Source organism: Quercus robur, chromosome 5, assembly GCF_932294415.1.
Source record: "Quercus robur chromosome 5, dhQueRobu3.1, whole genome shotgun sequence".
Lineage (NCBI taxonomy): Eukaryota > Viridiplantae > Streptophyta > Magnoliopsida > Fagales > Fagaceae > Quercus > Quercus robur.
In genome coordinates, this window is record NC_065538.1 from 80,929,120 (window position 1) to 80,942,709 (window position 13,590).

Genomic DNA, 13,590 nt, shown 5'->3' on the forward strand with positions numbered 1-13,590 from the left:
ACAACGCATTCAATGCTTTACTGTTGAAGTTTGACGCCTTAATCTTGGCATCATCCCAATCGGCTGGCGCTTCTGTAGGCTTAGTCTAGCCTATCTCCATAGCTTGCCACACTTTCTCATCTAAAGACTGCAAGAAAGCTCTCATGCGTACTTTCCAGTATGCATAGTTATTGCCATCAAATAAAAGAGGTATGATTAATGACTGTCCTCTATCCATACAAACAAGGGTCAATGGATCAACACAGCAAAAATTAAACCCTAATCAGAGTGTGCCTACTCTGATACCACTTGATAGGCCACAGACTGAATGACCCATTGTGATAGAAATTAATTAATTCATTAGTCAAGTTATTAATTAATCAATTTATCATGCAAACGCGTGGCAGCACAAGCAAATCACCAATAAACTAATTATGCAGCGGAAAATAAATAACACGGTGATTTGTTTACGAATTAGGAAAACCTAATGGCAAAAACCCCACCGGGTGATTTTCAGGTCACCACTCCCGAAACTCTACTATTATCACAACAAGCAGTTATAAGTAAAGGAATCTCAAGTACCTTACCAACCTACAGTTGAACCTTTACCCCAATACCTAATTGGACTTGTTCTGTAGTAACAGTTCCCCTTTCTAATGCACGACTCCCAAGTACGTGACTAACAGATTGTGCGAATCCCAGTACGTGACTTCAATCACCAACTAAGAAGATTGTTGGTTGTAAAGTTCTTCAGTTCATCCACACGATGAAGATCAGGAAGATGCTTGGTCACAAAACCCTACGGTGCACATATACAACAACTTTTTCAAGAGAAAGAGATGAACTAGGGTAAGAACTTCGTCTCTAGTCACAATTTGCTTAAACATAGTTTGCTCAATGCTTTTGCAACTTGTGAATTGTTTGACGGCCCTTAAAACAATCCTTTTATATATCTAGGGCTAGAAGAAAAGAAAGCCCAAAGACATATTCACGGATCCCAAGAAAATCATATTAGAATTCTGAAATTCTTAAACCCCGACAGATAGGAGGTGTCAAGCAGGTATCGAGCACACGGGGCTTTAAATAGCTTTCTTAAGCTCGATAGATGCAGCTGTCGAGTTTTGATGAATTTGCACTATCAGCTTGTTTTCTTGGACAGACTTGAAGGTTTTAACACTTGATCTTGAAACATGGTTTCTTGAAGTATTTAAACACATCTTAAATCTAGCCAAATACAAGTAAAGTGCGTTTTGTCAAAGGATAAGCCAATTACATAAAATAGTGACATATGTTCCTAACAAGTGAAACACATATGTCCTAACATGCTGCAATAACACTACCTCTCTGCCTCCTTTCTCAGTTTAGCGTCTCTCACACTCTCTCAATTAGGGGTTTTTTTTGGGGTGGGGGGGGGGGGGGGGGAATTTGATGGAAGGACCGAAAATTTAAATTTAGATTAGTTTTGTTTCAAATTTTTTTAAGGGCTAGGCTTTTTTTATTTTGTTAAAATTGATGGATTGGGCTAATTTTTGTAACTTTTCTATTGGTGATTTTGTTATTGGGCTTATTATTTTGGAGTTTGCCATTTTTAAGGGGGTTTAACTGTAATTTTATTGAACTAAATTGCTAAATTAGTACCTATACATGGAATACAAATCTCTTGTACTATTTTATGTATTCTATTTTATGTTCCACTAATTACAACATGTCATACATTTATTTGCCTTTCCTTATAAAATAGCCAAAGTTCAAAATAGAAAAAAAATTAAATAAATAAGCAAATGACAAGTTGTAATTGGTGGAATATAAAGTGGAACTCAGAAGGTGGTATAAAAGATTTGTATTCCCTATATGCGTATACTAATAATTATTTTTTAAAAACAATTTGGGGGGGGGGGGGGGTCATTGCCTCCAAAAACTAAAGAATGGCTTGGTCACTATGCACAATGTGCCATAAGGATAGTCCAAGAAGATAGGAATGTGGAGCCCTGAAGGATTTGGAGTCCAACTTAATTGATTTGGGAAAGAGAAAAAGGAGTCAAGCCACACGAGAGAGAGAGAGAAAGAGATCTAACCATGAAAGCCAAGGGGATTCAAAATATGAATCTGGAGTTTCAATCGATTTTGGGACAACGCTATTATTGTGACAAGTTTCGATCGATTGAAGGTCAATCAAGAGTCGGTCTAAAAATAGAAAGTCCCTATGAATTTTTTGATCAATTGAGAGTTGATCAAAGTGATCTGAAAAAGAAAAAAAAATTGGTTGATCAAAAAGTGATCAAGAATGTGCAAATTAGAAAAAATGTACAACATATTATTCACAAAAAAAAAAAAAAAAAAAAGGCAACAACAACATGCTTGAAATAGAGTTCAATATGTTGAGTGTGCATGTATGAGTGAAATCTTACATTAAATAAGAATGTCATATAGTGGTTAATAGAACATAGTTGAGCCTACATAGGCTTAACTCTTTTTGGTCAAATGGTGTCTCTATATGTTATATTAACTACTCAATTGGAGGCTCTTTTTGTAATGAAGATTGCCCCCCAAGATGTAGTTAATGAATTGTAGTTAATATATATATATATATATATATATATATATATATATATATATATATTCAATTGGCAACTCCCCAAGATGTTATTTACTCAACAAGTGAAATAAGTGCTATTGGTGTAATGCCCCAAAATCATAAATAATAAAAGTCTATACAATCTAAATAATCTATAAAAAAAATATTAAATAAAAGAAACCAGCAACCTAATCTTATCACAAATGTTAGAGCTCTAATCCACCAAATGTAAAACATCCTCAAAATAGTTTTCCAGTACCATGTTTAATGCCATAAAAATAATAATAAAATCCTCAGCTCCACAAAATAATTCGTAACTGTTGTCTTCCAAGAATCTCTACTCCAAAAATCCCTCAAATGTATCTGTAAGGGGAAATAAAAGGGGGGGGGGGGGGGTTGAGATAACTCAATAAATGGAAATCACTAACATTGGGGTGTAGGAACAAACCTTTCAAATAAATAATTCTTATAACAAATTCATAACTTGTAACTTATCGATATTTTATCATCAAATATTTCATATAAAAGAAAATATCTTTATATTGTGAGCCATCATAATATATATATATCAATACCATCATACACGCAATTTCCTAAGCTTTTCTCGTGGTCAACATTTACGCCCCGTTGACAAGGTTGTGTTGTCCCCTTTTTGGGACTGAAACCTCATTTTCATACCCTTTCTTAAGGATGGCTCCTTTGGAACCTAAAGGTGCACTCCCTTGCTAAGGAGCTTCCTTTTTGGATCCTCAATAATATACTCTCTTGCTAAAAAGCTATCAAATGTGCATTGTCCCCTTTTCTGGGACTGTCCCTTACTAAGGACTAAATATAATACTAAGCTTTTAAATCACGACTTGCCATAGGTTTTCAAAACATATTCAATATACTCACAAAAATAATCCATTCATAATTCTCAAAAATATAAAGAAATATTCACACATACAAGTTTAAATAAATTTAGGTTGTCCCACAAGTTTTTCATAAAACGAATAGTCAATGTGCACATCAAACATTTGTAAAATATTCATTTATATATAGAATATCAACATATTTCTTTGATATAAAATAGTTTAATAATCAACACTATTTTGGGAAAACCCCAAAAATTAGTAAACACCACTTACCTCTTAGTTGCAAAAATAAAGGAAATCAACCAATCTCGTCACTAGGTCCATCACCAAGAATCTCAAAACCTAGAAACATAAGGAACAAGCCTATTAATAACAAGACCTATCGCAAAGTTTATCATCACATTTGTCTCCAAAATCCAATAGGATCCCCTAAAAGAAATCAAATGCACTAAAGCCTAGCTTGCCCAACCTTAGACAAGTACCCATTCCCAACGGGAACCAAACAAGCATACAAACTCATAGTGCCAAAGCACAAAACCAAAGCATTTTAATTCTCCACTGCAAGCAATGTGCACATATAAACATAACATAAAACACATCAATTCATAATAGGAGTAGCATATCTCATGAGTTTCCCTTTAGAGCACTAAATGATTAAACCAAACCATTATTAGACTTAACTAAGTAAAACACATTTCAAAGAAAGCACATGAATTTACAAACCAATCCATTCAACAAAGATTTGAAGTAAATTCCACAAAATCCCAACATTTTCATCGCACTTTCATATTCGATACACAGCAGGTCAGCCATTTTGTAAAAATTGTTTGGTTCACGAAAAGCTATCCGATTAACTTGAAATTAAATAGGGATAAGTTCTTATATGTTTAGAATGTACCATCCAAAATTCAGCCCAAAAATATTTTTCTGTAATTTATTAAAAATCATGTAACGCAGCTGACTCAAATCTGTCAGGGCCAGATTTACAATTCCGAAATAAAATTACTATAATCTTAATACTATGCCAAAAATTGTTAAACTTGATTAACCTCAAAGCTACATGTTTTAGCACACATTAACAACTAGGAATGCAACCCATAACCTCATATAGGCAATTCATCAAACACTTGGCATGCAACAAGCAAATGCCCACACTCACATATGTCAAAGTCACCCAAATGCAGAGAAAACACACTTTAAAATCAACTCACATCAACATATGCAACAACAAGACCCATATAGTTGATCTAGCAAACCAACCCTCAAATACCCTTTAGAAAACTAATCAACAAAAACCTTTTATCAAAGCAAAAACTCTCAAATGATATGAAATTTTCGGATTTTAACAAAACCATTGCAGCCCAAATCATCTTAACCCTCTAATATTCCATTATTCACCAAAACCCATTAAGTATTTACCATAATAATCATTAAATAGCAAAACCCAAAGGATTTCATTGAAGAAATTGAGATAAAAGCTTAGATTTTTACCTTGGGTTTAATCCACTCCAAAATCTCATGGAGTTTTAGCTACTAGGAAAACCAATGGAGACATAATCCTCCCTAACAAGGAGGTCTCAACTAGAGAGAGAGAAAGAAATAAGGAAAGAGAAAGAGATATGGGAGCTTGGAGGTTCAGTCATCATTGGGGAAGAACTAAGAAGAAGACTGAATATGAGAAGAGAGGGGAAGGGAGAGAGGGAGAAGCGGCTGAAGAAAAATAGGGGGGCGGGGTGTGTGGCTTACCGTATGGTGATGTATGGGTTATTATAGACCACTCATCACAAAAATATCATGGGAAGAAATTTACCATTTCACCCTTAAATTTCTTCTCTTCCTTAATCCTCACTCAGCCCATCATCACAAATCACTTAAATGCCACCTCAAGCTTTTAAAATTTAAAAGACCTCTACAAAAATAATTAACAACCTTATTGAAAAACATAAAATTCACTTGAGATATTATTCGCATTGTAAAATTGCTTTAAAAAGTTTGAGGTGTTACAATTGGTGTTATGAATTGAAGGTGGTGAAGTGTTCATGGTCCCCCCCTCCCCCCCAATGGGACAAGTCAATGTCTAGATGGCTCATACAAATGATCCTAGAAAAAGGCCCGACAAAGGAATACTGTCAATACTCAATAATGCTAGATCACAATGATACAAATACATGAAAATGCACTATTATGAATCAACTCAACAACGGCTTTCTCTTGACCTTATTGCACAAGTTAATGATTCCACTTTATCTAAATCTAAAACCATTACTATTATAATTTTATCCATTCCCCTTTCATTTTTTTTTTTTAATCCAATGAATTTTCAAAAAAAGCATTCAAATAGCTTCTTAATCACCTTCCTAGCTAGTCTTAGGAATTGGCTATCCCAAAAAAGGCATTCAAAACATGCTTGAATTTGGTCCCCATTGAATATATGAACTATCCCAAAATCCAAAATTTTAGGATTCATCTAACCATCTAAGAGAACATTGCTAGTTTTAAGATCCCTATGTATTATTTTTAATCTTGAGTCTTGATGAAAATACAAAATCCCACGAGCGATCCCAATGATGATTTCAAAGAGTTTCCCCCAATTAAGCAATGAACATCTTGTATGATCTACAATATAATTTAACTCCAATATACTCAAAATGTGATAAGAGGGAGAGAATTATGAAGTTTCACCTCTCTTATCTCTGTCTATGAATATTTTTATTTTAGGACTAAGTATCCCTTCTTTCAATCCAAAGAGTAGCGTATCAAAATGGATGTTGGGTTAAGTCAATAAGTCAGTTTACACAGTCACTAAGCATTGCAAGTCTAGAATTGCATCAAGGGACTGAAGGCATTCTAGGCATCAATTTTCACCGACTAGCAGATTAAATATCACAATACTTATCTTAAATATATTTTTCTTAAGTTTTAGAGAAACTTAATGATGGCTAGAGTGACATGATAACTTTTGGCATGTATTCCCTATTTTATTGAGTAGTTGATAGTTTGAATAGGTTGGCAAATAAGGGCTGTAGAAAATGGGCTGAGATTGGCTTAATGGGTTTGAGTTGTGAGGTTAACAGTATGTTGTAAGTTGTAACTATCTCAAGACCAAAATACATGGACTTAATAAAGTCTTTTTATTGACTCTTAATAGTGTAACATAATAATCATCTCACTTATTGTACCATATCTCCCATCCATTACAAAATGTGCCATATGAAGAAAGCAAATATGGAAAACTTCAATAAATGATTGATCCTTTGGTCTAAAGTAAGTAGAAAGACCAATGGTGGTCAAACTGATAATTGAGACATTATTAAAGAATGGTAAAAAATATGAATTAAGTGAAAGCTCGAATTTGTGCTAAAACCCAAGAGCTTATTTAGACCCCTAAATAAAAAAATATAGCTAGATTGCTTTTACTCTAACTTAAACTAAATGTGGAAAAAGAGTAAATAAGCGCAATGAATCGATAAAGCTACCCTAAGCCATATCCATCCATCATCAATAATAAAATGAAAGATTAAAGAGTAGAGAAGAAAGATGCAAACACAAGATAACACCAAGACGAGTTATCAAAGAGGAAACTGAAGAATTCGATGAAAAACCTCCCTGCAACCCTCCAAGTCAAAATTGATCAACTAGAAAGTAAAGTTGGAGTACACGAATAACAAAAAACCCTCAAGCCTAGTCTACCCCATGTACTTGAGCCCTCCAAGCTCTTGCAACCAACGGACTTCTCGGAGTCTTATCTTCTCTAGCTTTCCAAATCCTACAATTTAGCCCGATTGCATTTGTCAATGATTGGCTCCTTCCAATGCTTCCCAACAACATCAAAATCTCAATTGACACTCAGAATGGGTGTGGTAAGTGTTTGGGCTAACAACCTCTCAAGGATTTAGAGATGGAGAGGTAGGAGTTGAAGAAAACCACAAGAAAATATGTAGATGATTGTAAGTATAATAATCTCTAACTCTCAAGTGTATTTGCTAGGGTTTTCTCTCTGAAAAACACTCCTTACAATTTGTGGGTAATGAGGCTATTTATAGTGTGGATAAAGAAATTGGTAAAGCATCACAACTTGTTGCCAAACAGAAACTTTCGTGAGTACTTCGTGAGATGGCCTTTCTTGCAAAACACTTGTGAAATTGATAGCCTAGCACGACTCTTCATCTTCCAGTCATGTGCTCCACACGTGGCCTTTTCATGAGTTGCTTATTGCGAGCTACTTGCAAGCTAGTCATGAATTTCACTAATTCATCATTTGAAGCTTGATTCTTCATCGATCTCTCACACTCATCCCTTACAAATAAACCCACATACATTCAAAGAAAATGATTGAAGAAATTACAATCAAATTTGGCACGGAATTAAAACCAACACAAGATAGTTGGAAATCACAACTTTATATTAAGGAATGGTGTGATTAGGTAGCTAAAGAATACCTTAGGACCCATGGTGACTTTGACAGCAACAACAATTTCCTCCACACACTTTAGCATAAGACAAAGAGCTGAAGTCAAAACCCCAAATTTTATATCTTTGGCTGCATAGTTTCTTCTCCAACTCAATCTATTACCCTTCTAAATCACACATACACATAAACAAAACACAAGACATAGAGAGGGGGATCATTACAAACATTAACTAACATAAATAATCCTACAACCACTGATTGATTCTCTCACCTACTGTTGGGTGCTATTCTTAGTGAGCCATCCATCTTTCTCAATAATACCACAATGCAATCACAAACAGAACACTCTCAAGTCTCAACAAGCTTGCATTTTTCTTCAACAATGGAGTTGGGTAGTACCATACAGACATTTACAAATTTTACTATATTGAGCTTATAAAAATATGTCCCACTAATCATAAAGAGACAATTCAAATATTTATTTATGAGGAGGTATAAGTCTAATCAATTTAATTGGAATATCGGTTTGTAAGTTTTATCACTTTATGTAGTAAAATTTGTAATACCTTTAGCATTTTTCTTAATGTAATAGGACCTATGTTAAATGATCGTTCCTCTATTTACCCAAAAAACCAAAAGGTAGGTATCTCTCTCTCTTGAAAAAAAAAATAAAAAAAAAGGTAGGTAATGTCACGCCTCAAACCCAAAAGGGTCCAAAGTTTAAGAAAAGAACCATCAAGAGAGAGACTGTAGGAGATTTTTCTTTTCTTTTTTTTCCATAGGATAAGAATATATAATCATACTAAAATCTCCACATTACATGTCAGAGCTCTATAACACATTTACGAACAATAACAAAAAAGTCATGTGTCTCCACATAATACATGAATATATTACAAAACTCCAATTGGATTACACAAACTCACAATCTTACCAAGAATAAGGAACCTTAACACCAAATCTAGACATACCACACCTAAGACTAACAAACCTCAAGCGACCGACCTCCGATAGAATCAATTAAGGTTTCATTGGACATAGCAAAATCGAGTCACCAACCATTTACAGCAAAAGTCTCCAAATTTAACATAGCACTTCAATCATCACCAATGAAGTAAGCTCCATACCCAAGGTATAGCTAATTAATCTGAAAAATTATGAGAGGGTGGGATGAGATAAAGCCCAATAAGTAGCATAATTAATGGGGGCGAGGGAAATGCAAATTTCATGATGATAAACAGTTTACAAATCATGTTTTAATTTGGGAAATTCTAATTGAATACTGGAAGATCATTTCAATAATAGTATGACAAGAATGATTAAATAATGGAGCAAAAAGTTTCTCAAAGTAAATACCTTGAAACTATATACTATAATTTGTGAGCACTAGCAATATAATTCCAAAGCCGTAAACTCAAACATAAGGTAATTTATCACAAATATACCACACTACCACATAGACCGGTCAGAAGATCCACCCATTCACAACTGGCATGATATTGTCCTCTCTGATATACAGTCTCTTGGCTCCATGGGCAACAGTCTCACCCATACCCTCAAGGTTTTTCTCTACCTCCATGGACAGCAGGTAAAACGTGTCAAATAGGACCTCTTTTGCATGTAGTCTTTTGGCAGCAGCCTCACCCACACACAATTAAGGAACCTCTTCCCCCCATGGGCAGTAGGGAAAAACGCGTCATCCAAAGTGAAAGAGCACTGACCTAGATCTGATTCCATTGCCACGAAAACTATGGAAACCAATTGGGTGATCACTGGGAAATCACACATGACATAAGGTTAAAACAACATAAAGCTCACAAGTATACATGTACTTTCAAATACAGAGTTTATATCCACATAATTTCATAAAAACCTTAAATAATCTAACTTTCACAAAATTTGTAAGATTTTCAACTTCATTCTTGTCAAAAAGATTTTTTATCAATTTCCCAAATAACAAGACAAGATAAGCATCTTTAAATTTTCTAATATACCATAAAATCCATGATTTCCTTATCAAAGATTAAATAAAAGATGCTCATTTTTCCATGTCAACAATTCATGCATTTCCCCAAATGCAATACCAAATATGATGCATTTTTCATAAATAGTCATATACATTTAAGGTTATGACACAGTAGTTTTTAGGAAAATATAGTTCCCATAAGTAGTTTCCAAAAATTTGTCTAACCCAAAAACAATGTTTATGCAACATGATTATTTTCCAAAAATCCCATTAAAAAACTACTTACCTCACAACCCGCAAAATGCCAATTTCTCCAAGCTCTAAAGGAGATTAACTAGAATCTAAACAATATCAAGCAAACCTATCACAATAAGCATATAGCTTGAAATTGCATATAGCTTGAAATTGCATCTAGCTACAGATTAGAAATTGTGAAATAAGCACTTAATTAGGCAAGCCTAGTATTTAACCTCACAAATAATATATTCCACTTCCAAAGTTTCTCAAAAATTTAATTCACAAGGCATGGACTCCAATTTATAAAGCTAACCCATTCAATATCATCTCCAACATTATGACTAGCTTCCATAATATTTACACAATATCATCAAGAGACCCATGAAAGTAAAATCATAATATCCTCCAAGACAAGAAATTTAGAACTTCAACGAACTCTAAATAAACCCAATAGTAATGGAAAAATTAGATTTACCAACCATCACATGTTATAACTCAAAACTCCTAAATTTCCATCATAAATAAACTTTAGATAGCCACCATTAGTACAAACCATAAACTCACTCATCAAATAAATCCACCAAGACAAAACCCATACAGATTAACACATGAATATTACTTCCAAAGCTCATAAATCATATGAATATCATTATCAATGCTTAGACTAAAAAAGATTAGAAATTTTTAACTTAAATAGAATATGTGAAGGTGCTTAGAAGTTTCTAAGGATTTTCTAGTGATTTTGCCGGAAAAATGATGGTCGAGACAGTGGTTTGGAGTGGAACCCGGTGGGAGAGTGTGGGAAATGAGGGTGTAAAGTGAAGAGAAAAGAAAGAAAATGAAAGGAAGAAAAGGGATGGCCGGTCAAAAGAGAGAAAAGAGATGGTGTGAAAATGAGCGGTGGGGAATGGGGGGTAGGTGGGGGGCACATGTGAATGTAAATAAAAATCTGACCATTCCCTTTTTTTTTCTTTTTCTAAATTTTAAAAGTTGAGACGTTACAGGTAAAACCTATATGAATAATTTACCAGGTCACAAATGAGCTTAAATAACTTCTTGTTTCTATGTGAAATGTATTTATTTCATACTTTGAATTAAATATTATGTATTTAAAGTTGTATTGAGAGAATCATTTTCACTTTTTCACGCCAAAACCACGCAAGAAGCTAGCAACCCAAGCCAGACATCACAGTCTTAAGTCTCACCAGAAATATCGAAAAGAGACAAAGAATAAGAATAATAAATAATGTTTGTTCTTAAATACAAAAAGAGTATATGTTCATTTTTCCTACAAATCCCTATAGAAGCAATCTAGATGCCGCTAACTAGAATCCTTATAGGAGCAAATTTGATGCAGCTTAACTAGAATCTTTGCCTTTAGCGAGCTTCAAACTTAGTTATTGTCACGTCATTTATAGAATAAAACCCCTTTCCTGTGCCTGATCCCAAATCCTTGGTAGGTCTTTTGAAAACAAAAGCAGGTTGATTCGGAGAAGGAAGAGTTGTTTCACAACTTAGCATGAGAAGAATTGCCAACATTGTTGGTCGATCTGTTGCATCTTCTTGCACACATAAGAGCCCAATTTGAATGCATCTCAAGACTTCATGAGAAACAAATGACTCAGTAATCGATGAATCAACTATATCCAAGGCTCTATCTTCTGTCCATAGTTCCCAGACCTGTATGGTTTATAGCATTATCCAAAAGGGGTTGTATTATAAATGCAAATGGAAAAAGATTGTTGTTTTTTTGTTACTTACATGCCCTATCAAAGTTAGGGAAGGGTGTGTTTGATAAGAAATGTTATTCTTCTTGCCACTAATGATCTCCAACAACATGACACCAAAACTAAAGACATCTGATTTTGTTGAAAATTTCCCAAATATCACATACTCTGGTGACATATAACCACTGCATGTGAATAGTATTAAAAATAGAGTTAAAGCTTGCATAGGCCTTCATTTTCTATATATATGGAAAGTGTGAAAGGCTTTGTGTGCACATGCGTACTTACTATGTTCCAATAACTCTAGTTGTCTTGTCTTGAATTTGGTCCCCTTTGAATATACGAGCTATCCCAAAATCTGAAATTCTAGGATTCATCTCACCATCTAGGAGAACATTGCTAGTTTTAAGATCCCTATGTATAATTCTTAATCTTGAGTCTTGATGAAGATACAAAATCCCACGAGTGATCCCAATAATGATTTCAAGGCGTTTCCCCCAATTAAGCAATGAACTTCTTGTATGGTCTACAATAAAATTTAACTCCAGAATACTCAAAATGTGATTAAATAGTGTAAAAATATTTGGTTGTATGTAGTCCAAAAATATTCTCTGAATATATATAATAAAAGAAAAAAAAAAAAAAAAGATGAATGCAATAGATTTATAGAAAGAAGACGTACCAAAAATGAAGAAATCCAAGCTTTTGTTGGGCATGTACTCATAAATCAACATCTTTTCTTCCCCCTGAATGCAACAACCAAAAAGCTTGACAAGATTCCTATGTTGAAGTTTTGCTATTAACATAACTTCATTTTTGAATTCCTCTATTCCTTGTCCTGAACTATTGGATAGCCTTTTTACAGCTACTTGCTGTCCATTAGATAATTGACCCTGAATCCATGATCCAAAATTAAGCTTAGTCGTAACAATTAGTTCAAAGCAATTGAGTTCAATGCCACAATCTGATTCTTAAATAACTTATGTCTTGCCAAAGGCCTTGTAGTTGAATTGGCACCTCCTCATGCACAAAGTGCTTGGGGGTCTAAGGGGGAAAGGGTTCGAGCTGCAGGGTTAGCAGCATGTTGTAATTATTTCTCAAAAAAATAACTTATGTCTTAGATTATGTAAATCATTTTCCTGTATTTTCACACTCTCAAAATAATGGAAATTGAAAAAGAGAGGAAAAATATGCAAGATGTCAACATTCAACGATGCCATTATGAATTGTAACTTTACCTTAAAAACAGAACCAAAGCCACCCTGTCCTAGTTTGTTGATTGGAGAGAAATTGTCAGTGGCAGCAACTATGCAGCTTAGATCAAAGATCAATAAATCTGGATGTCTACTATTCTCCTCTAGCTCATTTCCCTCCAAATAGCCCACGGCACCGGTAAAATATAATGATTGATTGTGCAATTTTCTCTTCACTGTCCTAAAACATATTGATAGATTTATAGACATTGCTGACTATAATTTTGCAATTGAGCATTTATATAGCTCAAGTGGTCTACTAAAATGACTCTTGATATATATATATATATATATATTCCTCTGTGTTTGTGCGAACAATACAATGGAAGTGATTTTGTTACCTTTTGTTTTCCTCTTTTTTTTTTTTTTTTGAGGGGGATGTTTTCCTCTTCTTCTTCTTCATTAGGCATATATAGCCTATCAAGCATACCAGAAACAATGTCACCATAAGAGAAATTATTGTAATAGCCCGCTGCCTCTTGTGGCCAAGAAAACCATTGGACTTCGTTGTGTAAGTAGCTGAAGGACAAAAAAAAAAAAAAAAAAAAAAAATTTGAGTCCACGATTTGTAAGGTGAAATAGGCAGAA

General features: G+C 34.2%; 1 protein-coding gene and 1 long non-coding RNA gene across 17 annotated transcripts in view; both read right to left on the bottom strand.

Moving 5' to 3' along the window:
• Positions 1-13,590, bottom strand: part of LOC126727320 (G-type lectin S-receptor-like serine/threonine-protein kinase RKS1) — a 164,319-nt gene that overhangs the window by 112,339 nt on the left and 38,390 nt on the right. For 5 of the 16 annotated variants that reach the window (XM_050432909.1, XM_050432912.1, XM_050432910.1 and 2 more), the window contains 6 exons: positions 13,344-13,521; positions 12,988-13,183; positions 12,432-12,642; positions 12,038-12,275; positions 11,784-11,934; positions 11,234-11,702 (listed from right to left, as the gene is read on the bottom strand). The exons of 6 other annotated variants lie outside the window; for them this stretch is intronic. In XM_050432909.1, the coding sequence (XP_050288866.1) occupies positions 11,400-11,702; positions 11,784-11,934; positions 12,038-12,275; positions 12,432-12,642; positions 12,988-13,183; positions 13,344-13,521 (1,277 nt within the window). In that variant the 3' untranslated portion in view covers positions 11,234-11,399. Of the gene's footprint in view, positions 1-8,631; positions 8,967-9,158; positions 9,592-11,233; positions 11,703-11,783; positions 11,935-12,037; positions 12,276-12,431; positions 12,643-12,987; positions 13,184-13,343; positions 13,522-13,590 lie in introns of those variants that run through there. 5 more of the 16 variants (XM_050432920.1, XM_050432919.1, XM_050432918.1 and 2 more) reach the window with 4 other exon arrangements.
• LOC126727338 (uncharacterized) lies at positions 2,595-5,154 on the bottom strand. Its single transcript, XR_007656210.1, has 3 exons — positions 4,900-5,154; positions 3,682-3,750; positions 2,595-2,917 (listed from the first exon to the last, which is right to left on the bottom strand). It is a non-coding gene; the product is annotated as an uncharacterized LOC126727338 (long non-coding RNA).